At 53.8% G+C, this 24,003-nt stretch overlaps 1 protein-coding gene across 1 annotated transcript; it reads left to right on the forward strand.

Annotated features, from left to right (window-relative positions):
* The first annotated feature begins 2,132 nt into the window (after positions 1 to 2,132).
* SLC26A9 (solute carrier family 26 member 9) lies at positions 2,133 to 22,900 on the forward strand. Its single transcript, XM_070396192.1, has 20 exons — positions 2,133 to 2,257; positions 5,980 to 6,119; positions 6,220 to 6,330; positions 6,912 to 7,087; positions 8,591 to 8,755; positions 9,304 to 9,456; positions 9,774 to 9,856; positions 10,608 to 10,755; positions 11,042 to 11,155; positions 11,345 to 11,422; positions 11,959 to 12,054; positions 14,176 to 14,282; positions 15,046 to 15,115; positions 15,251 to 15,343; positions 15,482 to 15,595; positions 16,198 to 16,482; positions 17,552 to 17,606; positions 19,010 to 19,155; positions 21,743 to 21,814; positions 22,772 to 22,900. The coding sequence occupies exons 1-20, from the start codon at positions 2,133 to 2,135 to the stop codon at positions 22,817 to 22,819; spliced, it is 2,379 nt and encodes a 792-aa protein (XP_070252293.1). The 3' UTR covers positions 22,820 to 22,900.
* Positions 22,901 to 24,003: the final 1,103 nt, after the last annotated feature.

Here is a 24,003-nt window from a genome sequence, read left to right on the forward strand (position 1 = left end):
CGGTCCCCTCTTCCGGGTCAGCCCCCTTTGAAAATATTGGCTATTCTTTGGCACGTGGTCTTCAGTGGCCTGGAATAGACCTCCCTCAACTAGGCTGGAGCCAGGCTGGAGCTGTGGGCTCCTCCAGAGGGTCGTGTTCCCCACTCATTGCACCCAAAGGGCCCTCCAGGCAAACCACCTAGAAAGCTAGACCCTTCCCGCCTCCGGAGAGGGTAGGGAGCAAGGCCACCCTGCCTTCCTGGAGGGGCGGGTCTGGAAGTCTCTGAACTGTCTGTCCTAAGAGGAAGGAAGGCCCTCCACTGTAATCCTGGTAGCCATCCCTGTTACCCTTATGGGGTGCCCTGGCAGGCCAGCCACTTCGCACACGCGCTCTCCACCACAACCACCTGGACTGTTGGTGTCCCCACTTACGGATGCAGAAACCGAATCTTTGAACCCAGGTCATCAGGCTCTAAAACTTGTGCTGTTTTCCTTATGCCACTGGGCCTCTCATTTCTCCCACTGGGATGTCTCACGTGCCGTGGCTCTTGCTCAGTCCTGCCCATGTCTTCTCCAAAACACCATTTATTGATTCACTCAACAAGCATCTGTTGCATACATACTAAGCACCAGGCAAGGGGCTGGGCACAGGCGCTGTGGGCAGGTTCAGCCCACTTCCCTCCCAGCCAGGCACCATCCGTGGGGCTTTGCCGGATTCCCAGCCCAGGCCGATGGCTGCTGATGGACCTCGGGTCCCACAACCAAATGGATGGAATGCACCAGCTCAACCTTTGTTGATTTGGGCACAATCTTATTATAATAACAACTCACATTTGCAGGCTTCTTTGCATATTACACACCCTTTCTTGTCTGTTACCTCATTTGCGCCTCACAACAACCCCGTGAGAGGCCCGTTACCCCCATTTCCCTGACAAGGAACCTGAGGTTCAGAGGTAATGCTGCCCCTTCCACCCACCAGTAAAGCCAGACTAGAACCCAGGCTTCTAGACCCTAGTTCATGCACTTCCCCTCTCTCCTCCCCGCTTCTCTTCCACAAAAGATATCAACTGCTCCCCTCTGATAACCTCCCATACACCCAGGTTCTCCCCTAGGAAGTCAGGGGACCTCCCTAGCCCCGAGTGGCTTTTCACCTTCAACTCCATCTCAAATCTTTTGCCAAACCGGCCAGAGCCGCCCCTCGCACCCCACCTCCCAGAATTCAACCCTCCCTCTAAGCCTGCCCCCCTGGCTTTCCTCTCCCTCCTGCCTCCTCCAGGGTCCTCCAGGCGGCTTCTCCCAGCTCCGGAGGACAGGGTACAGGAGGGGAGACCAGTGGTTGGAGGAGGGAGAGGGAGGTTCCCACCGGAAGCTCCTCTGGACCTGCAGAGCCCGGCACTCAGCTCTGCCGGCTGGGCTCCTGCCACACCAGCAAGGTTGCGCAAAACTCGAGGAGAGAAACAGCAGTACACAAGGGTGGGGGAAAGGTTAGGTACAGGAAGCGTGTGTGGGAGAGCCAGCAGCACAGTCCATCCCAATTTCCCCAAATACTCATTGTCCTTCATCCCCAGGGAAACCTGTTGGTGAAGTCCTAGGTGTCTCCTTCCAGAAGGGGCCTCCTTGAGGTCATTGTGCCCATCCCCCGGCCTCCAGGCAGGCTGTTCTCTCTATTCCTTCCAAGCTGTCTGGCTGAATGGTATTAGCCTTTCTGCCCGGGGAAATTGAGGCTTGGGGCGGAGCTTGTGGAGGCACCAGGGGCCTTGCGGGGTTGGGGGAGGCAAGGGGTCGAATGAATATGCTGAATCCCAGCTGGGACTCCTGCCCTCCCACTCCCACCTTTTTTCTGCGTGGTGTTCAGCGGGGGTGACGGTGATGTCACAGGTGCAGTGTGCCAGCCATGTGCTGGGCGCCAAGCAAAACAGCCAGGGCGAGTGTGTGCATCATCAGTGCCCGGGAAGGAAGGCCACCAGAAGAAGTGAGTCTCGTGGAAGGACTTGAAAGAAGGAAGGGAGGCACCTTCTGGAGGGGGGCGGGGAAGCCCAGCATAAAACTGCTGCAGCCAGGACTAGAGAGAGAGGGCCCAAGCTGGCGCTGAGGAGGGATGTCCCTCATCCTCCCCTTGTCTGCTTCTCCCAAAGCTCGTAAATGCCCCAGACATGAGCCAGCCCAGGCCCCGCTACGTGGTGGACAGAGCTGCATACTCTCTCACCCTCTTCGATCATGAGTTCGAGAAGAAGGACCGGAAGTACCCACTGGGAGAGAAACTTCGCTATGCTTTCAGGTAATGTGACCCAGAGCCCAGACTCCTCTCCTCTGCTCCCCGCCGAAGTCTCTCCCGCACCAGGCGAGGCTCTCGCACCAGCATCCCTCACACAGAGCTCGGGAAAGCCGTGGGAGGGCTGGTGTGGGACCCTGAATGGAAGATCCTATCATTTCAACTGTCCTGAGACTCCCAGGGAGGATGGGGAGTAGGAGCAAAGCGCCCCCCCGCCCCCCGCAGCTTCAGCAGGACCATCCTCAACCCCCTGCATGAGGTCTTGCCATCTTCTCAGCCCACTCAAGTGTTTCTTGAGTTCTTAAGGGAGCTAGAGATGGGCACGCTACAGCATGGGGTGGGGGGCGTCAGAGCCCTTGCTGCAATGTCCCATCCCCTCCTTGTTAATGAAAATCTGAAGCCACCATCACCCCATGCTCTTGGTCCCCTATCCCTCCTAGATGGTCCTTCCTTCTCCTGGTCCGGAGAATGCCCCAAGGTGGCCCCTAAAGGGTACCTACCAGGATGTGGTCCCTCCAGCCTCTGGGCCATTTCCGGTCTCAGGTCCCTGGAACTGGGGCGGTGGGTAGTGAAGCCTGGCCTCTATGGGGGTGACCTACACCCACACTCCAGAAGCCTGAGGCCACAGCTTCGCCTTCCCCCTTCCCAGACTTCTGGCAGGCCGCGCTCGGGCCTCTCTCAGGCCACGCTGTAGGCTGGCTTACTCTTCCCCACTCCCCAGGGGAAACAGCTGATTCAGTTACCTGGATTGAGGTCACTGGCAATGGCTGAAGTGGAGATGCAGGTGGAACTGGTTCAGACCAGGGGAATCACCCACTTCAGTTTTCACCAAAAGCCCGGGCCCAACCCTACCTCTCCTAAGAGGCTCCATCTCTGCCCAGTTACAGCCACGGCCTTGGGGGCCTCGTGTTCAGGCTCTGAACCCACAGCTGTGCTCCTCGGGCAGGTGGGCTCTGCCCTCCTTGGTGCCCAAAGAATTTAAGTTTGGATTGTTTCTGCACTGGAGGGATGAGCGTATCTGCTGTTGTCCCAAAAGTTTCAGATGATGAAAACTATGAAGGGATGTAGGGAACTAAGAATTCCCATGAGGCTGGCATGAGAGCCTTGAACAGTGCCTGGCACACAGAAGGTGCTCCGATAAATATTTGTTGAATGAATGAAGAATGAATGAATGAATGAATGAATGTCAAGAAAGCTAATCCCTCTGCCCACTTCCTTCTTGCCTTCTGGAGCCTCTGTATAGGTGTTTGGCATCACTTTCTAGCTCTTCTCTCAAGTTTCAGATTGTTTTGCTCAACACATGGCAGGCTTGCAAGTAAGGCTGGGCAGGGAAGGCTGGGCAGGTGAGGCTGGGCAGGTGAGGCTGGGCAGGAATGAACCTTCAAGTGGGTTGTTTCTCTTTCGCTAGCCAGCTCTCTATTCACGAGTCCAGTTTTCCCAGCCACACACAAACCTGAGAGAGTTCCTGCAGGGCTGGTTCTCTCTTAGGACAAGGCTTTAAAGATGCATTAAGCTATTTGCCACCAGTCTAGCTCCCACCCACCATCCCAGGGATGGGAGAAGCGCCCACCTGCCCCAGAGGGGACTAGGGAGTCAGATGTGGGTGGTGGTGCTTTTCCATCGAGTGTTGGTTCAGATAGAAAATCTGCGCGGACTATACAGGGTGCAAAGCATTTTCTGTGTGTGTTTCAGTCTTGGGTGAAATCCAGGGGACCCGGTGTCAGGGGAACTATTGTTGAACAGCAGCAAAGAGCAAGAAAGGAGGCCTAATCAGAGCGGGCCAGTGAGTCACCAGCTGGGCCCTGGATATCTGAGTTCCCTCAACTGGGAAAAGCAAAGCAAATGCCTCCCACCCTCTTCTAGTCATCAATCCCCCAGCTGTCACCCTCCAGTGTGCAGGCCCTTGTTCCTACCGCTCCTGAGTTTCTATGAAAGGGCCTGGAGGTGTTCGACAAACAGGGCAGGGATCACCTCTCCCGCCCCGCGCTCACCAATCAATGAAGCTCCCAGTCTTCCCTCCCAGAGGAGTTAACAGGGGGACAAACTTGGTGTTGGAGTCATCGCACATGAAGGATGCTGGGTCCACGGGGCACACCCTGCAGGGACAATGGGGCCTTCCTCTTGGAGAGGTTCTAAGAAAGATGGCAGCATCCCCTACTCAGACTGAGTTTCTTTCTTCCCCCTCCCCCCTTTTCTGTGCTGTTTGAATTTTTACAGTGGGAATACAGTCACTTTTTATAGGAGAAAGTTTTAGCAACAAGCCTGTAACCTACTCCTTCTTTTTACCAAGAACCCTTGGGGGGAAGAAAAGGATCCTCACTCAGATCCCCTTGCAAACAACCTGGTAACTAGAGCTTTTGGCAAGCAAACGTATGGCATTCACTAGTAGAAAGATAATGGTGAGTCTAAATCTGTAAAATGTGTTTAGCAATACAAGGTGGGGCAAAAGTAGGGTTACAGTTCTGAGTACACAAAACACGAAGTTTATTCTTGTATTATTACTTATTGTATTATTTTTCCATGCAAACAACTGTAAATACTTAGACTGCCTCGATAGTTTATTGTAAATACACTTGGGCAGACTGAGTTTCTTTTTTTTCTAATATATTTTTATTAATTTCAGAGAGGAAGGGAGAGAGAGAGAGAGAGTGATAGAAACATCAGTGAGAGAGAATCATTGATCGACTGCCTCCTGCATGCCCCCACTGGTGATCGAGCCCACAACCCGGGCATGTGCCCTCGATTGGAATCAAACCTGGGACCCTCAGTCTGCAAGCCGACACTCTATCCACTGAGCCAAACCAGCCAGGGCATTTCTTTCTTTCTTTCTTTCTTTCTTTCTTTCTTTCTTTCTTTCTTTCTTTCTTGCTTTCTTTCTTGCTCTCTTTCTCGCTTTCTTTCTTGCTTTCTTTCTCTCTCTCTCTCTCTTTCTTTCTTTCTATTCCAGAGAGGAAGGGCGAGAGAGACAGAAACATCAGTGATGAGAGAGAATCATTGATTGGCTGCCTCCTGAATGCCCTGGGGATCCAGCCCAAAACCTGGGCATATGCCCTGACCGGGAATTGAACCCGTGACCTCCTAGTTCATAGGTCGACGCTCAACCACTGAGCCACGCCGGCTAAGCCAGACTGAGTTTCAATACTGGCTCATCCTTTCACTTATTCATTCACTCACTTATTCAACATATACTTATGAAGCGCCCCAAGGTAGTGCACAAGGTATACAGAAATGACAAGAGAGCCAGACTTCTCACCATTGTGGGTTTGCTGTTTAGTGGGCGAGAGAGATAAAAAGCAAGTCATTAAACACGGGGCACTCATGGAGCTAAGAAGCCCAGACAAGGGGGCCCAGGCCTGTGTTCCATCAGCCAGGAGCTCAAAGAAGCCTTCCCTGGAGAAAGGCCAATTGAGATAGGCCTGGACTTGACACCTCAGAAGGTTAAGCCACCAGGAAATCCCTGCCTTTAAGCCAAGTCTTGTAGACTTCCGAGCAGGCGGCATCAGTCAGAAGACCTCCAGCCCATGCTCAGGGCATGCTGATGGTTCTCAAGAGAAAGTCCCTGCTTTTCCTTCTCAGTGTCTGGCAGACTGTACAGTACGCGTGCTCATCGCATTTTGAATGAATTTTGAATGAGTGATGAACAGCAACAGGATATTGTAATCCCTCCCCAACTTGGAGCGCACAAGCCGGAGAAGCGCTGACTGGAAATCTGCCCGTTTTCCCTCCAGATGTTCCCCGGCCAAGATCAAAACCGTGGTGTTTGGGCTGCTCCCTGTGCTCTCCTGGCTCCCCAAGTACAAAATCAAAGACTACATCATCCCTGACCTGCTTGGTGGCCTCAGTGGTGGATCCATCCAGGTGCCACAAGGTGAGGGTTCCTCTCAGCCAGGCCTGCCCTCCCCACCCCCACCTTCTGTGGCCTCCGTAACCCCCGTCCCCCTGAGCCTTCACTCTCTCGTCCTCTGCAGGCATGGCATTTGCTCTTCTAGCCAACCTTCCTGCAGTCAACGGCCTCTACTCCTCCTTCTTCCCCCTCCTGACCTACTTCTTCCTGGGGGGTATACACCAGATGGTACCAGGTAAGACCTCTCCCCTCCCAGCAGGCAGGAGGACGGGTGGTGTGAAGAGGGGTTCGGGTGATTCTCCAGCTACATACTCCTCTAGCTGGTGCCGGTTGGTTCTCAAGGGACCATCACTGTGTCCGTCCCAGGTCCTCCGTGACCTTGGAGACACCACTTAGCTTCTGTGAGCTCAGTCAGCATTACCTGTTCTGCCTTCCTCCCTGGAATGGGGGGAAGAGTTGGTGCAACAAGATAAACCGTGTGCCATGAAGTGCTAAACAGTTGTGAGAAATTACCGTCTAACCCCAGGCTGGTCCCAGCAGCCACTGAGGGGAACATTGGGAGTTCTCTGGTGCTAAGTGAGACAGAGAAAGGACAATCTCCAAGCTCCATTCCTCAGGTGGCCAGTAAAATAGCATTGACAGCTGAGATGAAACAGTAGATCATGGTCAGATATGCGTGGTGCTATGCTGGAGAGCAGCCTGGGGGCCCTGGGGCTCCATCCCCTTGGGGGTCAGGGAGCAATCCTGGGCCCCTTGATGGTTTCCATGGGTTTGATCCAAACCTCTGACTTTTGCTGGCTGGGTGGGGCACCACAGGTACCTTTGCTGTTATCAGTATCCTGGTGGGTAACATCTGTCTGCAGCTGGCCCCAGAGTCAAAATTCCAGGTCTTCAACAATGCTACCAACCAGACCTACGTGGACACGGCGGCCATGGAGGCCGAGAGGCTGCATGTGTCAGCAACGCTGGCCTGCCTGACTGCCATCATCCAGGTGAGGGGACGGCCAAATCCCTGCCAGGGCCCCCGCCAGGAGGCCATCAGACCACCCTGCCCCTGACTCAGACCCAGCTTTGACGTTAAAGCTGGTTTAGGGCTCTACCTCCTCCGTCTTCCCCATTCTCAGGGCCCCCAAAGACCTTGAAAAGCCAGATATCACCTCCCCTCCCTTCAGCAGGTCCTTACGGCCAGCTTCCACACCTGATAAAACTGTCGAGTTTGGACTCTCTCAGACACTCGCGGCTTCTTTCCACTCCCTGTGCAGAGCCTGGCTCTCTGCCAGCTCCGTCCTCCTGTCTCCTGACTTCTCTTATCCCCCCACCAGCCTCCTCTGCTCCAGCCACAGCATCGCCTGCATACATTTCCTTTTCGCCACACGCTAAGGACTCTGCTGGGTTTTGTGAAGGAAAACACAGCCTGACAGAATGCAAGCGCAGGAAGCAAACTCAGAGGGCACCTCTCATTCATTCATTCATTTAGTTAATGTTTCTTAGTTATTTCACTGTGCCAGGAACTGGGCTCGGCCCTGGGGATAAAAGATAAGTAAGAAAGGGGCCACGTTTTCCAGAAGCTCCCAGCCCAGCAGAGGAAATAGCCATGTCAACAGATAAATTTGTAGGCAGTGAGATAAGCAGCATAATAGAGCTGTGTACAAGCAGCTGTGGGAGCACCAAAGAGAGTCAGGAAAGGCCTCTCCTCAAAGAGAAGAGGTGACCTGGGTCTTAAAGGATGACTAGAAGTGACCAGTAAGCAAATGAATAAGGCCCGGAAGGATGGTCCAGGCAGAGAAAAAGTGCCCCCCAAGCACTGAGGCCTCAGAGAGGGTGAACTCACCAGGAATGGCAAGGCAAGGAGTGTCGGTCTGGAGGGCAGGGGGCCTTTGGCGACGGGCCAAAGAAGAGGCTAGAAAGGTAGGCATGGACCAGACAATGATGTTTGAGGTCTGCCCCCTAGGCTGTGGCTTTAGATCTGATTGGCAGTTGGAGGATCATTTGGGCTATGGAGAAGATGAGGGGTGGGAGGTGGATTAGAATCAATCCTGTTGGGGACCATACAGAGAGCCAGGCAAGAGTGCCGAGGGCCTAGGCCAGTGGTGGCCATGGAGAAAGCCGTGGAGACAGGAGTGGACTTGAGGCACATTTTGCCAGGAGCAAAACTAACTGGGCTCTGGTTACAGATGGGACGTGGGAGGTGAGGGAGGGATGACTCCCAAGGTATTGTTTGGCCAACTGGGTGGATGGCAGTGTCATCCACTAACGCTGAGGGAGGGCCAGTTTCATTCACAGATGAGGAAACTGAAGACAGACAGGCGGAGTGACAAAGAGGCCAGTGTCCTTAAGGGACCAAAATTCTGCTGGCACATTACAAAGGAAGACAAAGTCATGAAGGCCCCATTTCCCTAGAGCTGCCGCTGCCCAGAGCTGCACAGAACTCCAGCCCTGGGTTTGGATCAGGCAAGTGTGGGAGCTACTGACCCTCTTGGTCATTCTCCCCTCAGATGGGCCTGGGCTTCGTGCAGTTTGGCTTTGTGGCCATCTACCTCTCCGAGTCCTTCATCCGGGGCTTCATGACGGCTGCTGGCCTGCAGATCCTGATCTCGGTGCTCAAGTACATCTTTGGACTCACCATCCCGTCCTACACAGGCCCAGGCTCCATCGTCTTTGTGAGTCTAGGATAGTGCCCTGCAAATGGGGAGGGGCTCATTACAACAGCCAAGTTCACTGTTGTTACGAGCTTCTCATTATGAGATGCTCTTGAGCAAGAGCCAGCTGACCCTGACCTGGTGTTAGGAGAGGATGCTGAGGGGGTCCTCACATTGGGAGGGAGGGTCAAACACATGACCTCGAGGGCTCCATGAGGTTCCCTGTGGTTAATCCCTGCAGGAAAGGAGAGGTACACTCTTAATAAGTTCCCTGTTCCACTGGCTGGGAAGTCCTTCCTGAAGTCTAGTTTTTACCCTCCTCCTTTAACTTGAACTCTTTCTAGAGGATGAGAAAGGGAATCAACATTCCGGTCCCAGCATGAGCTCCCGATGGGCCCTTTGGGAGAGGGTGGTGGGAAATGGCATCGTGTTCCTGATCAGGGTCTGGATTCCGCTTTGGTGCCTCCAGGAGCACTGACGATACCCCTTCACGGGGTCAGCCATCCGGTGGTGGGGGTGGTGGGGGAAGAAGCAGTGGGAGCCCATAGGCATGATGCTCTCTCCACCAGACCTTCATTGACATTTGCAAAAGCCTCCCCCACACCAACATCGCCTCGCTCATCTTCGCCCTCATTAGTGGTGCCTTCCTGGTGCTGGTGAAGGAGCTCAACGCTCGCTACATGCACAAGATCCGCTTCCCCATCCCCACAGAGATGATTGTGGTAAGACCGCACCCGGGGCTGGGCGTGGAGGGCCAGATCAGAGAGGCTATGAGAAGGGACATTCAGTTCCAGCCAGGGCCAGGGCGCCCCTACCCAGCCTCATCCCCTCCACTGTCAGCCAGTAGAGCAAGAGGTCAGAGGTGAATCCCTTCCATCCCCCCCGAATATGGCCCCACTCTTCCTGTTCCTTGGGGTCCTCCCCCTCAGAGGCAGGCAAGTGAGATTCGGGTTCCCCAGAGAAAAGGGAGGCTTGAGAGGAACGCTTGCACTGACCCCAACTTCAAACCAACCCCCATTCTCCACTTTGGGGTTTGCAGGTGGTGGTGGCAACAGCTATCTCGGGGGGCTGTAAGATGCCCCAAAAGTATCACATGCAGATCGTGGGGGAGATCCAACATGGGTGAGTCCAGGGGGCTGGAAAGCCTGACGCCAACCCCACGGCACTCCCCACCCAGGCCTGGGCTCAGGGGCTGAGCTGAGACGAACTCTATGAAATGCGTTCTAAACCCTGTGACACTGCCCAGCAATGGATCTCGACTATTACTTATTATGGAGAAGAGCCACACGAGGGGCCAATGCTGGCTCTTTTATGAACGGCGAGTCTTAACTGGCACACTCACCCCGGAAGTCTCATTCAATGGGACTATTAAAGCAAGGCCTCTCTGATCAGCCCTTATCTGGCCCTTCACCCTGTTCTAATGCATTGGCTCTTTTTATCCATGTGGACAGGAAGCTATTGGGATGAACCAGATTCATTAAGCATCCACTCTGTGCCGGGCAGCCAGCTGGGCCCTGGGAGGGGCCGTTCAGTGCTGGGCTGCAGAGCTGCCGCAGGTGGGGTGGGGGACGCTCACGACACGGGGGGCTGGTGAGAGTAAAGAGTCCAGAATCTGGGTGTGAACAAACGAGGCCCTGCCAAGTACTGGCTCTGAGACCTGGGACAAGCCAGGTCCTCTAAGCCCCGGATTCCTACTTTGTCAACGGGAGTGATGGCCCTACAGCGTTGTACTGAGGACTCAGACCGAAAGGGTGACCACGTGAGACCCTGGCACACAGCGGGGCCCTGCTGCTCCCTGCGAGTTGCTGAAGGACTCGGTGCCCTCCCTCTCCTCACACCCTTGGGCCCTGCCTCCCCTCTGGCTCCTTGGCAGGTTCCCTACTCCTGTGTTGCCTGTGGTTTCACAGTGGAAGGACATGGTTGGCACAGCCTTCTCCCTGGCCATCGTGGGCTACGTCATCAACCTGGCTATGGGTCGGACCCTGGCTAGCAAGCACGGCTATGACGTGGATTCTAACCAGGTAGGCCCTGCTCCCCCCGGTAGGACTGAACAGGACGGGCTGGGGCCCACAGAGCCCTGGCAAAAGATAGCTTGGGGCTCTGGACCGAGGTGAGGGAAGCTGCCTGCCAGTGGGGAGAGGGTATGACCCCAAGAGCTGACCTCTGCTTAATTGGGTGTGTATGGCTTTATAGTCGTAGGTCATGACTGAGGCCCAAGATCCAGCTTGCGTGGCCGACTCGGTGTGGTCCGCACCCTGCCACCCCATGCCCGTACCTCCAGCGCCTAATCCTGCCCTTGTCCCACAGGAGATGATTGCCCTGGGCTGCAGCAACTTCTTCGGCTCCTTCTTTAAGATCCATGTCATTTGCTGTGCTCTCTCCGTCACTCTGGCTGTGGATGGAGCTGGAGGAAAATCCCAGGTGAGCGCTGTGCCAGGGGAGGAGGATGGGGAACCGAACAGTTGCCCCAGAGAATCCCAGAAACCTGCAAGCCGGGCCAGCTGCTTCTCCCACCTTCCTCTCCCTTCCCTAGTCCCCACTCCACCAAAGGCATCTGTTGGAAACAAATCGGAAGCAATGCTCCCTATTCCCAACTCTTTCTCTGAATAGGTGGCAAGCCTGTGTGTGTCTCTGGTGGTGATGATCACCATGCTGGTCCTGGGGTCCTATCTGTACCCTCTCCCCAAGGTAAGAGCCCAGCAGGAGAGCAGAGGCCAGTTAGACTCCAGTCAGAGCAGCCCCTTAGGGCCATGCGGCAGATTACAAAGTGCTGTCATTGTCGCACTTCGGCCTAATCGCAACCTGTGCGGTAGACAACACAGGTTTACTCTCCTCAGTTTACAGGTGAGGGAAACTGAGGCTGAGAGAGTCTACGTGATGTGGTACAGCTCACAAGTTCAGGGCTGGTCCCAGACTCCAGCCTCCAGACCTCAGGACTGAGTCCCTAGTCTGTTGACAAGTACCCATGAGCCCCAGCGTAGGAAGGCTCTAGGCATGGGCCATGGGTGTGAGAGAAGAGGGGAAGCGGGAAGAGGGGGCCAGGATGGGCCCCATGCCTCTAGCTCCTGTGCTCTCCAATCCTAAGCCTGAGTGCTGGGATTTGGGGGCTCTGTGTGTTCTGAACTCCAGTTCTGTCCTGCCAGGCTCCAGGGTCAGGTGTGTTTGTAGAAAGGGCAGGAAGAAGGGGACATCCCAGTGACAGGAACCATGTTCTGCTTCCCTAGGCTGTGCTGGGAGCCCTGATAGCTGTCAACCTCAAGAACTCCCTCAAGCAACTCGCCGACCCCTACTACCTGTGGAGGAAAAGCAAGCTAGACTGTGTAGGTACTGGGTGGCCTCTGTGTACCTGTCTGAGTCCTGTCTCCTTCTCCAGCCTCACAGCCCTGTCCCTTCTCCGGTGAATGATCCCTCTGGTTAGCTGCTCCGTAACTGGCATCGCCAAGTGCTATGAACTCAGGTTTTAGAGAGACACCCTGTGCTGAAATCCTGACTCAGACGTTCACAGGCTCTGTAGTCAATAGCAAGTCTCTTAACCTCTCTGTGTCTCAACTTCCTCGTCTGTGAAATGGATATTTTATACTCTCCCCCTCCAAGGGTTGCTTAGGAGGAAGAAATTAGACAATACAAGAAGGGGGCACATTGTCCAAACTCGTGGTCGGCAAACTGCGGCTCGCGAGCCACATGCGGCTCTTTGGCCCCTTGAGTGTGGCTCTTCCTAAGCCTTAGGAGTACCCTAATTAAGTTAATAACAATGTACCTACCTATATAGTTTAAGTTTAAAAAATTTGGCTCTCAAAAGAAATTTCAATCGTTGTACTGTTGATATTTGGCTCTGTTGACTAATGAGTTTGCCAACCACTGGTCCAAACTGTATCTGTACTCAATAAAACTTAGCTATTATTATTTTTTTGATTCGTAGTTCCAAAAAAAGCAAAAGAAGTCATTTAAAAAACAAACAAACCCTAGAACATAAAGCCAGCAGAGCAGGGCTTTAAGCAAGTTACCAGACTTCTCTGGACTTCTGTTTCCTCATCCGTGTGGGGGTGACAGTCAAGGCTGCGTCACACACTGGTTCTGAAGATTAAATGAGATCACGGTGGGAAAGCACCGTGTAACCATAGAACTCTACAAACCTGACTGACGTTATAGTTAGTCACGTTCTCCACTGGACAGTAGGAAGGAGGCGACCACGTATTGGCCACACTGTGTTATCCCCTCTTAAGCCCCACCGTAACCTACGAGAGAGGACTTACTAATCTCCTTCTGAGAGGATGAAACCAAGGCTCAGAGAGGTTAAGTAACTCGTCCAAGGCCACAGAGGTAGTAAGTGGTGGAGTCAGGATTGGAACTCCAAGTGCTGAACTCCAAACCTCTGGGCTGGGCTGTCTCCTATGGGAGCCAGAGAAGTGAGTGATCCACCTGGCTCCCGTAGTAGACGGGTGAGTGAGTGAGTGAGTGGTGAGGAAAGAAGAGAATTGATGTCCCAATTCCCAGCCCACGGATTTGCTTTGACTCCATCCCAGCAATCCCTGGCTACGGCAATTAATCCTGAATATTCACAGTGCTTTGGGTTTCCATCTGTTCCTCACAATTCTCTATGGAATTGGGTAGATTTATTTTCTTTTGAGCTATTTGGGGGACTCTAAAGGAGCACAGGGGCTAACAATCAAAACTGAATCCAATTCTGCCTGCCACCCACCAGGCCCCCAGGCCATCAGGCCAGGAAGCCTCTCTAAGCCCGTGTTGGGTATTCACAGCTTACTGGGGGGTGGAGAAAGGGTACTCATGCCTCTCGATCACCCAGTAGGTGCCCATCACTAGGCTGGGACCTCTATGTTTCTTTTTTTTTTTTTTAATATATTTTATTGATTTTTTACAGAGAGAAAGGGAGAGAGATAGAGAGTTAGAAACATCGATCAGCTGCCTCCTGCACATCTCCCACTGGGGATGTGCCCACAACCCAGGTACATGCCCTTGACCGGAATCGAACCCGGGACCTTTCAGTCCACAGGCCGACCCTCTATCCACTGAGCCAAACCGGTTTCGGCATCCTCTATGTTTCTTAACTCGTTAATCCTTTCATGAAGCAGGTACTATTGTTCTCCCTTTGTGGATTAGGCATCTCAGGCTCACATAGCTAGAAGTAGGAGAATGGAACTTGGAACTCAGGACCGACCCAAGACTCTTGCTCTTATCATTATGCCCTCAAAGACCTGGGTGTGCTGGGCTTGTCTATTAAAAACAAGACAAGACCAGGGGGCCACACTCAATCTGAGGGAAAGGGACAAATGTAACCAAAACATAAAACTGCAAAACTGGCATGAAAGTGGAAGGGTGGCTCTGGGTTGTGCTGGCAGAGAATGACCTCGGCAAATCCAGGAAGACTTCCTGAAAGAGGCAGTTTTCTTCCCAGGTCTGCTTTCATATCTCTTTCCTCACAGTGCGTCTGGGTGGTGAGCTTCCTCTCCTCCTTCTTCTTGAGCCTGCCTTACGGTGTGGCAGTGGGTGTCGCCTTCTCCATCCTGGTTGTGGTCTTCCAGACCCAATTGTAAGTAACAGCCCCTCCCCAAGACACAACGGGGGTTGAAGGGAGGACCCCGAGCCAGCCTGCCAAGGGCTCCCATGCCGAGGCCTGGCCCAGTCCACCAAACCCTGCTGCCTTCTGGGCCTGGCACAGGAGCTGCTGCCAGGCCTGAGGAGAGCCCAACCCAGGCAGGACTGTGGGCACAGGCTGGGCTGCCTGACTTCCCATATCCTAGAAACCCCAGAGGAAGCCATCATGGTCTTGGAGGGTTGGGGGCTGGAGAAAGTAGGGGAAGAGCAGGTGGGTAAGACTCAGTGTCCTTCCAAAGGCACTGCCAGACACCAGACCACATGGGGCTTCACCCAGGGGAATATGAGGCCAGAGGACAGATGCCATGTCCTTCCTATAAAAAGATTAAATAGAACCTTCCAGGGTGTCCAGGCCAGGGTAAGAAGGATGCTAAATGTTAGGGAAACCCTGCCTTCTCCTCTTGAGAACTCAAGACCAGGAAGTGCCTTTAGGGCCACTTAAGCTTGTCACCGTGTGTACCGCCACCCCTTCTCTCCCACTAAGCCCCAGTCTGGGAGCTATGTCAAGGGCCTGTCATCCCTCTGGTTATAGTTCAGCCACCAGACATGTGTCCCCAGTGCCGAAGGACAAACACAGCAAGCCCAGGGGTGCAGAAGGGACCCTGCCCTGCCCCTGCCCAGCTCCCAGCCCCCAGCCCGTATCCCTCCAGGCCCATTCGTGGTTAGCATTCACTTAGGTTTTTTTCTTCTTCATCCAGTCGAAATGGCTATGCTTTGGCCCAGGTCATGGACATGGACATTTATGTGAATCCCAAGACCTACAATAGGGTGTGTAATCCAAGCCTATGAACTTCCTCTTTTGCCCTTCCCCGCCCTCCCCCCACCCCCAAATAAAAGAGGGCTTTTTAAATAAAAAGTCAATAAAGACATTTCTGCTGCTTGAACTCAGTCTCCCTGTCACAGGTCCGGGAAATCCAGGGGGTTAAGATCGTCACTTACTGCTCTCCTCTCTACTTTGCCAACTCAGAGATCTTCAGGCAAAAAGTCATTGCCAAGGTAAGACTCAGTCCCTTGGTGACCAGAGAGGCTGGGCAGAGAGTGACCCAAAGGTGGAAGAAAGGGGGCTGGGAGCCAAGGATGGGCCTCCTTCAAAGAGGCGAGAGGTCAAGCCTGCTGTTGACTCTTTCCCTACAGACGGGTGTGGACCCCCAGAAAGTGTTGCTGGCCAAGCAAAAATACCTCAAGAAGCAGGAGAGGGGGAGAGCGATGCCCACACAGCAGAGGAAGTCTCTATTTATGAAAACCAAGGTGAGCTGAGGCCAGGGACAGCCATGCTCTCTCCTGCCTTCTCAGATCTTGCACCCTGGTGCCCCTCCCCCCAGCACCCTTCCAGGCAAAGACGAAAGTCTCAGTGGACATTGCTTGGTGGCCATTGACCATTCTTATCCGTGGGTGAGGGGAGACCAGCTCCCATGTCCCCCCCATTCTCTGTCTAAGATAGGATATGACCCATGGACTTATGAACAACCTTGGGGCGGGGGGAGCAGCAGTGAATTTCCTGGGGTTCTCAGCCAACCCAGAGCAGCACGGTGGAGATGGGTGTGGGAGTTACAGGCAGAAACAGGCCAGCACGGGAAAATGCAAAAAAGAGCTCAGTTATTCCCAAAGGGCGCCCTCCCAGAATAAAGTAGGCAGTGGCTTCGGTGCCTCCCTTGGAAGGATCCTCCAACTTTGTCTGTGAGAGACCAAGCTGCAGGCCCTGCCCAAGGAAGGGGTTTGGGGGGATGCCTTTCCCATGAGGATTTCGGGGTTTGTGTTCACCAGGATCAAGCTCAGTGACTCTCCTTCACCCTGCTTGAGCCACAGCAAAGTCTGGTTCAGTTTGCTGATCTCCCACCCCCTCCCTCCAGACTGTCTCCCTGCAGGAACTCCAGCAGGACTTTGAGAACCCCGCCCCGACCGACCCCAACAACAACCAGACGCCTGCGAATGGCGCCGGCGGCGTGTCCTACATCACTTTCAGCCCTGACAGCCCCCCAGCTTCCCACTGCGAGCCACCAGCCCCGGCCGAGACCCCCCGTGAGCCCATTGACATGCTGGCCAGCGTCCCGCCCTTCGTCACCTTCCACACCCTCATCCTCGACATGAGTGGGGTCAGCTTTGTGGACTTAATGGGCATCAAAGCCTTGGCCAAGGTGAGGCCCTTGTGCAGAGGGAGCACCGGGCACCCCCGTGCACACCCTCACTCCTGCTCTCCCACTCTCCCTTTGCTTGGAGCGTTCTTTCTGACAAGCTGAGGGAGGATACATACCAATAGGACTGAAGGTCCCGAAGGACCCCTTTCTCCTAGACGTGACCAGGCCAAGGGGCTCTGTGCAGAGCAGGCCCAGACAGCCCAAGACAATGTATGAGTGGCCGGAGAGGGAGACCAGAGGTCCGGGCCCCCCTGTCACACCCTCCCACAGCACCCCTCTCTAGCAGAGGCCATGGCAAGCTCCCTCTCAGGCCACAGGAACCCACCCCAGGGTCCTCTGAGTGGAGTCCAGCTTGGCCCTGGTTCATGGTCTGCTGCTCCTTCCCACACTCACCCACACACTCCAGCATCAGCCAGTCCCGGCCAGCCGAGGAGGGAAGAAACAATATCAGTGCCCCACATGCTTGGGCCAAACAGGCAGCCCACAGGGCACCTTGAAGAAATGTATTCACCTGACAGCTTTTCAGCGACCACCTCCAAGGGCTGAGTCAGCCAACCTCAGAGCTGGCGCAGGTCCAGGAGAACAGAGTATAAGGGCTGACATCACCCCTGGCCAGGTACCCCGAAAGCTCGTCCCCAGCTGGGGGCTCGGCCTGCTTCCCTGGCCTGGACCTGAAGTCCAGGTGGGCCTTGGCTGCAGCCCTCGCCTCCCCAGGCCTTGGGTCTCCCTTGCAGCTTCTGCCTGAAGCCACAACATGGGGAAAGAGGTGGAGTCTGGGAATCTAAGCCACTGAAAGGGAAGCTCTGGCCCCATCAGAAGGGGCCGTGGTGACTTTAAGTGCCCGCCTCCTTGGCAAAGCCCCACTTCCTCCCTGCTTTTCAGAGAAGCCTCGAGCCAACACTCCAGCGAGAAGTGGTGTGCTTTGCTGCTATTTTTATCTGTGGCTGCGGGGCTCTCAGGATTGCTTATTTGTTTGGCTTCCCCTCTGAAATGGGTTCTGTGAATCACTTTGGAGACCCACTCAGAACATTCCTTTCCTTTTGCCCCCCCCTTACCCCGACGCTTCTAGCTGAGCTCCACCTATGGGAAGATCGGTGTGAAGGTCTTCTTGGTGAACATTCATGGTAAGAGAAGACATTTAGGAGGTTGAAAGACTGGCGAGGGGGTGAGGTGGGAGCAGGTTGGAGGGATGCTGAACAAGGAAGGGGGTGGAAATGAGAGCACCCATGTGGTCCCCCAAACTACTGCCTGCTCATGAGAGCTTCAGACACAAGTCAGAGGAGACTGTGGCCAGATTGTGTAAACATCCAAGGGATCTCAATAGCAGAGTGGGAGATCATGGAGTTAAGAAAAGATAACTAGGATTCTAATTTCCCCACCACTAATTTGCCATGTGTCCTTGGCCAAGTCACTATCTGTCTAGGGATCAATTGTCACCTGTCTATATACATAAAAGCCTAAGCAACCGAACTATGACGCGGACTGACCACCAGGGGGCAGATGCTCAACACAGGAGTTGCTCCCTGGTGGTCAGTGTGCTCCCACAGCCAACCTCCCGTGGCCCCTCTCCCTGGCCGGCCAACCTCCCACAGCCCTGATTGGCAATCGCCGGCCAGGCCGAGGGACCCCACCCGTGCACAAATTCGTACACTGGGCCTCTAGTGTAAAATAAGGAGGTTGACTAGATGAATTTTGGGTTCTTCTCTAAACCTGAAAGTCCATGAATAATAAATCAAACATATATCATTACTACTCAGGGGATGCAGATATGCAGTTTTCTATGCATGCAACTTCCAAAGGGCACATATACACAGCCAGAGAGCACGTCCACACAGCAGTGGACTGTCACATCGTTAGCACACCCTCGGAGTGCAGGGACATGAACACACAGCACACACACACACACACACACACAGACACGCAAGAGCATGTGAAGGGACACCTACTCGCATACTCCGCTTCCCACCGAGGGTCGGAGCCCTTGCAGGGGGCCTGTCCACCTTCAGAACTGGCCTGAGCATGTCCCAGCTCTGGGAGAGGGAGTCTGAGATGGCAATGATGTGCTGGGCACGTGCTCCAGAGTTAGAACCAGAGGTTCCTGCCGCCTCCCTGAAACTCCTCAGGAAATCAGCTCTAAGACCCGGTAGGAGTAGGAGCTGGAGCTCGGCCATACACAGAAGCTGCGAGAAGGTCCTGGGGCAGCAGGAGGAAGGAAGGGCCCTCAGGAGACAGAACCGGCAGCAGCCTCCTCATGAACTATTTTCGCCTCTCCCTCTCCGATGGCCACAAAGTACCGACTCCCTGAATCAAACTGCTTCCTTCTGCCCTGGGTTGAAGGTTCAGCATCCTCAAGCTCACGTTGCCCTCTGCTGTCCTGAACTGATATTGCAAGGTCATTGCCACAGCCCTCGGAGGCCAGGAGAGCGACCTTCAGGCCTCTCTCCTATCCTCTCACCAATCTCCCCACCCCCAGCTCCAATCCACAATGACCGTTATCGTTCTGAAGGTGGTCTTTTCTTCCCTCCAGCTCAGGTGTACAATGACATTAGCCATGGAGGCGTCTTTGAAGATGGGTGTCTACAGCGCAACCATGTCTTTCCCAGCATACACGACGCAGTCCTCTTTGCCCAGGCAAATGCCAGAGAAGTGGCCCCAGGACGTGACTTCCAAGGGGTAAGGTCCGGGCATCTGAGGGATCCCAGGCCCCAGGACACGGAAATGGCAGGACCAGGGGGCATTAGAAAGAGCTCAGGAGAAGTTGGGTGCTCCAAAACCAATTCCGAATCTCAGTTTCCTTACCTGTAGAATGGACACCCAAAACTAACATTACCTACCTCAGAGGGCTTTTGTTTTTGCTCTAGGAATAACTGATAATAACATCTTTTATGTCACTTGAAAGTACTTTGTATATTGTAAAATCTTTTATTAATATCAATGTTCGGCCCCGGCCAGGTGGCTCAGTTGGTTGAGTGTTGTCCCATGAACCGAGAGGTCGCCGGTTGGATTCCTGGTTAGGGCATGTGCCCAGGTTGTGGACTTGATCCCAGTAGGAGGCGAGCAGGAGACAGCTGATTGGTGTTTCTGATCATTGTTTTTCTCTCTCTCTCTCTCTCCCCCTCTCCCTACCTCTCTCTCTAAAAAAAAAATCAACAAAAACATATTTAAAATATTTATATCCAGATAAGAACAAAACCAAAAAAAAAAGAAAATGAAAAAACCTAGTGTCCGGTCACACAAACACCAAATTCTGCTATGTCCCATGTTCTGGCATGGCGCACCCCTCCTCCTCCTTCTGCTAGAAGAGGTTTGGGGGAGGAAGGGGAGTAAGCCTGCCTGTTTTAATTTAACAGAGCTTGCAGATTTCAGGCTGGTGATGAAGGAAGAAACTGGATTTGAGTTTTATCTCAGTTTCTTGACATTTAATTTACTAGCTCAGTAAGTGGTATGTAAATGAGCTACAAATAACACTGGAGAATTCCAAAAAAGCTGGGGAGGCAGAAAAAGCCCACCCCACTGGGGTCCCTGCCCAGGCCTTCTCTGCAACCCCCACCTCCCAGAGTCCCCTCCCAGCTCAGCCCCTGTCCTTGGCCACCCAAGACTCTGTGTCCCAGCCCTCGTTAAAACTCGACCCTACCATCTGGGGTTCATAGGAAAGCCTTTTCTGGCCCCAGAGCAACAACGTGCTCTTTGCTTTAAGAAACTGATGAAGGTGAAGCCATCTGTCCTAGGGACTGAAAGGCTGCCCAGCAATACGCGAGACCTTGGCTCCCGCCCTCGACCCGTAGACAGAAACTATGCAGCACAGTTAATGAACCTTGTCCACGCAGAAAAAAGAGGAAGATCTTTATCATTCGTTATTGTACAAATAATGTCCAGTTATTACAGTTTATATATTTAAAATAATTTATATATGTAATATATTTACATATTCCAGAATATATTCATGTTTATAAATCACACCACACCCTTTTCAACAGCATGGTGAGTAGAAAGCCAGCAAAGCCAGTTTGATGAGGAAACAGAGGGAAATAGATTCCCTGAAGTCAGGCAGCTGGCCATTTGTCAGTGTAAGCGAAGTACACTTTCCCTTCCTTTAAAATGCCCCCAGAGGGCAGGCCCTGGTGTAGGCAGAACGGGGCTATGTTTTGTGAACAGGTGAGGGAGGGGAGGAAAAGGGAGGAGAGCAGCTGTGCATTTGAGCACATGGTGCCACCAAAAGCCTGCCTTTAGCACCAGGCTATGTGGCTGTCATGGAGCTCACTCTGCACCAGGCTGTGTGGTTGTCATGGAGCTCACTGCACCAGGCTGTGTGGTTGTCATGGAGCTCACTCTGCACCAGGCTGTGTGGCTGTCATGGAGCTCACTCTGCACCAGGCTGTGTGGCTCAGTCATGGAGCTCACTCTGCACCAGGCTGTGTGGCTGTCATGGAGCTCACTCTGCACCAGGCTGTGTGGTTGTCATGGAGCTCACTCTGCACCAGGCTATGTGGCTGTCATGGAGCTCTCTCTGCACCAGGCTGTGTGGTTGTCATGGAGCTCACTCTGCACCAGGCTGTGTGGCTGTCATGGAGCTCACTCTGCACCAGGCTGTGTGGTTGTCATGGAGCTCACTCTGCACCAGGCTGTGTGGTTGTCATGGAGCTCACTGCACCAGGCTATGTGGCTGTCATGGAGCTCACTCTACACCAGGCTGTGTGGCTGTCATGGAGCTCACTCTGCACCAGGCTGTGTGGCTGTCATGGAGCTCACCCTGCACCAGGCTGTGTGGCTGTCATGGAGCTCACTCTGCACCAGGCTATGTGGCTGTCATGGAGCTCACTCTGCACCAGGCTGTGTGGTTGTCATGGAGCTCACTGCACCAGGCTGTGTGGTTGTCATGGAGCTCACTCTGCACCAGGCTGTGTGGCTCAGTCATGGAGCTCACTCTGCACCAGGCTGTGTGGCTGTCATGGAGCTCACTCTGCACCAGGCTGTGTGGTTGTCATGGAGCTCACTGCACCAGACTGTGTGGCTGTCATGGAGCTCACTCTGCACCAGGCTGTGTGGCTGTCATGGAGCTCACTCTGCACCAGGCTGTGTGGTTGTCATGGAGCTCACTGCACCAGGCTGTGTGGCTGTCATGGAGCTCACTCTGCACCAGGCTGTGTGGTTGTCATGGAGCTCACTCTGCACCAGGCTGTGTGGCTGTCATGGAGCTCACCCTGCACCAGGCTGTGTAGTTCAGTCACAGAGCTCATTCTGTACTGCTTTTCCCCTCTAGGCTCCAGTAGACCCTGAGATCTCCTTATATGATTCGGAGGAGGAGAGCCCCAGCTACTGGGACTTAGAGCAGGTGAGCTAAGGGGCAGGGGGTAGGGCGGGCAGGGGTAGAAGGGGAAGGAAGGAGACCCTCTCAAATCCAAGGTGTTTAATGGGCTCTCTCACCTCCAGGCCAGAACAGTCATCTTGAAGTCAACAAAGTTTCTTTCTCATCTTTCTTTTAATAGCAGGTCTTAATTCTTCTCACTCCCTGAAAGGCATGTGGTAGGGGGGGTGGGGGGCGGGGGGCTGGACCTAGTCCTAGAGAACTAATAGCTATTCTTAACTCTCCAACACATCGCACACGTGGTCCTGGGCAAGCCACATAACACCAGGCCCCAGATTTTATTGTTGCAAAATAAGAAAAATGTGGGTAATACCTGTCCCCTCTACCTCACAAAATTAGCAGGGGCTTCATTTGTTCTTTCATTCATTCAACAGGTATTTATGGAGTGCTTGCTGCTTGCCTATACAGTTTCAGAGTGGGCATAAACAAAACAAAGACCCCTGTCCTTAGGAAACGTATATTCTGGGAGGGTCAGGTGAATTCTAAGGGTGCAGATGCTAGTGGGACCAATATTATTGCGTGTGGACAGGCCTTAAAAGCTAAGAGCTATGCAGATGGGAGGGGTTATCCCCATAGAGCCTTCTGGTCCTGATGCCCTGAATTAAAAGAAACCAGATAGAAATAGCACCTAACTTCATGCTTCTTCCCAGTCTTTGAGGGCTTGGATTCCGTTGCCCTCTGGGCACACCTCTGGGAGTGCCGATGGCATGCAGGAGACATTGAGAAATGCAGCCAGAGCCAGGAAGGCTTGGCAGGCTGCTTTCCAGGTCCCTTGGAATCTCCAGCATGTTCCAAACTGTTGGGCAGTACCAAAATAGTTCATCAGCCAGAAAGTGCTATAGAGCTTGTCTGATCTCAACCCTCAGCCACCCTGAACCCAAGGGGTCTAACGCGGCTCCTCCACTCCCCTCTACTCCCCGGCAGGAGATGTTCGGGAGCATGTTTCACGCAGAGACTCTGACCGCCCTGTGAGGCCCAGCAGTTCCCAGGCTGCCTCCCGAGCGCATGGCACCTGGGACTTCGTGAAGGATGAGCCTGGGATCACAGCAGATGGCAGGGAGAGGACAGCACCTCCACCAGGACGTCGGCTCCTCTCTCTTCTCCTCCTCCTCCTCTCTCGTCACCCTGCCTCCCTCCTGGCATCTCTAGAGTGAGCCAGTCTCAGAAGCAGGGAAAGCTTCTGCTAACCCTCGTGATGCTGGCCAGCAAGCATCCTGTTTGCTCTCCATGGCGGTTGACCAGAGGCCCTGACTGCTGGACGTGAAGCATGAACCAAGAACAGAAGGGAAAGTGTGGATGCTGACCTGGGGTGAAAGCTTCAGAAGTGTCCTTGGGCATGCATGGCTTGGTGTCACATGGTGTCACCAAGCTGTCACAAGACACAGGAACAAAGTTGCTTAGGACTCTGTCACTTGCCCCTTCCAGCTGCCCCAACTCTGTTCCCGGTAGCTCTGCTCCTCTGGGACCTCGTAACTCCCCACAACCCAGGAATCTCTGTCTTGGTGATTGTACAGCCTCCTCCTCACCTCCAGGCTGCTGGGACCTCCAGACTATTCAACACATCAGACTCGAGCCTGGGGAGTAGCCAGGGCCCTCAAGGCCAGCAGAACTACCTCCCCAGGAGCAGTTCACCGAGGTAGCTGCCCCAGCTTCCTGAAACATTACCATTCCCCCTGCCCTCAGGGTTGCTCCCTTCCACTTGATAGTAGGAACCCAAAAGGAAGAGGAGGATAGCTGGCAGAATCCTCTGGCAACCTACCAATAGGTACCAGTTATTCTGCACAAAAGCTTCTGGGGTTCCCTCTTTGAGCCAGAGATGGGGGTGGAGTGTTAGTGCCAACTTAGGGCAGACTAGTGGGACCTGAGTGAGACTTGAAAGTCCCCCCTGACCTGACAGCCCATCAGGGAAATGCCTCCTCCACTTGGGAAATCTGACTTCTCCGTCTTCACTTGGCAAGAGCCAATGACTTTAACTCTTCCTTATCAACTTGGGGCCTGAATCCTTCAGCCAAGCAAGGGAGAATGCCCCCCAAAGACCAGCTACACCCCCCACCTAGGCACAGAACATGGAGAAGGGCTGACCCAGATTGGGTCTTCCTCCACAGGGATTCCTTAACAAACTCAGGACCTGAAGCCACCTCCTTCTAGGAAAGATG

Source organism: Myotis yumanensis, unplaced genomic scaffold, assembly GCF_028538775.1.
Source record: "Myotis yumanensis isolate MYYU_CA2020_CCGP unplaced genomic scaffold, mMyoYum1.0.hap1 SCAF_17, whole genome shotgun sequence".
NCBI lineage: Eukaryota > Metazoa > Chordata > Mammalia > Chiroptera > Vespertilionidae > Myotis > Myotis yumanensis.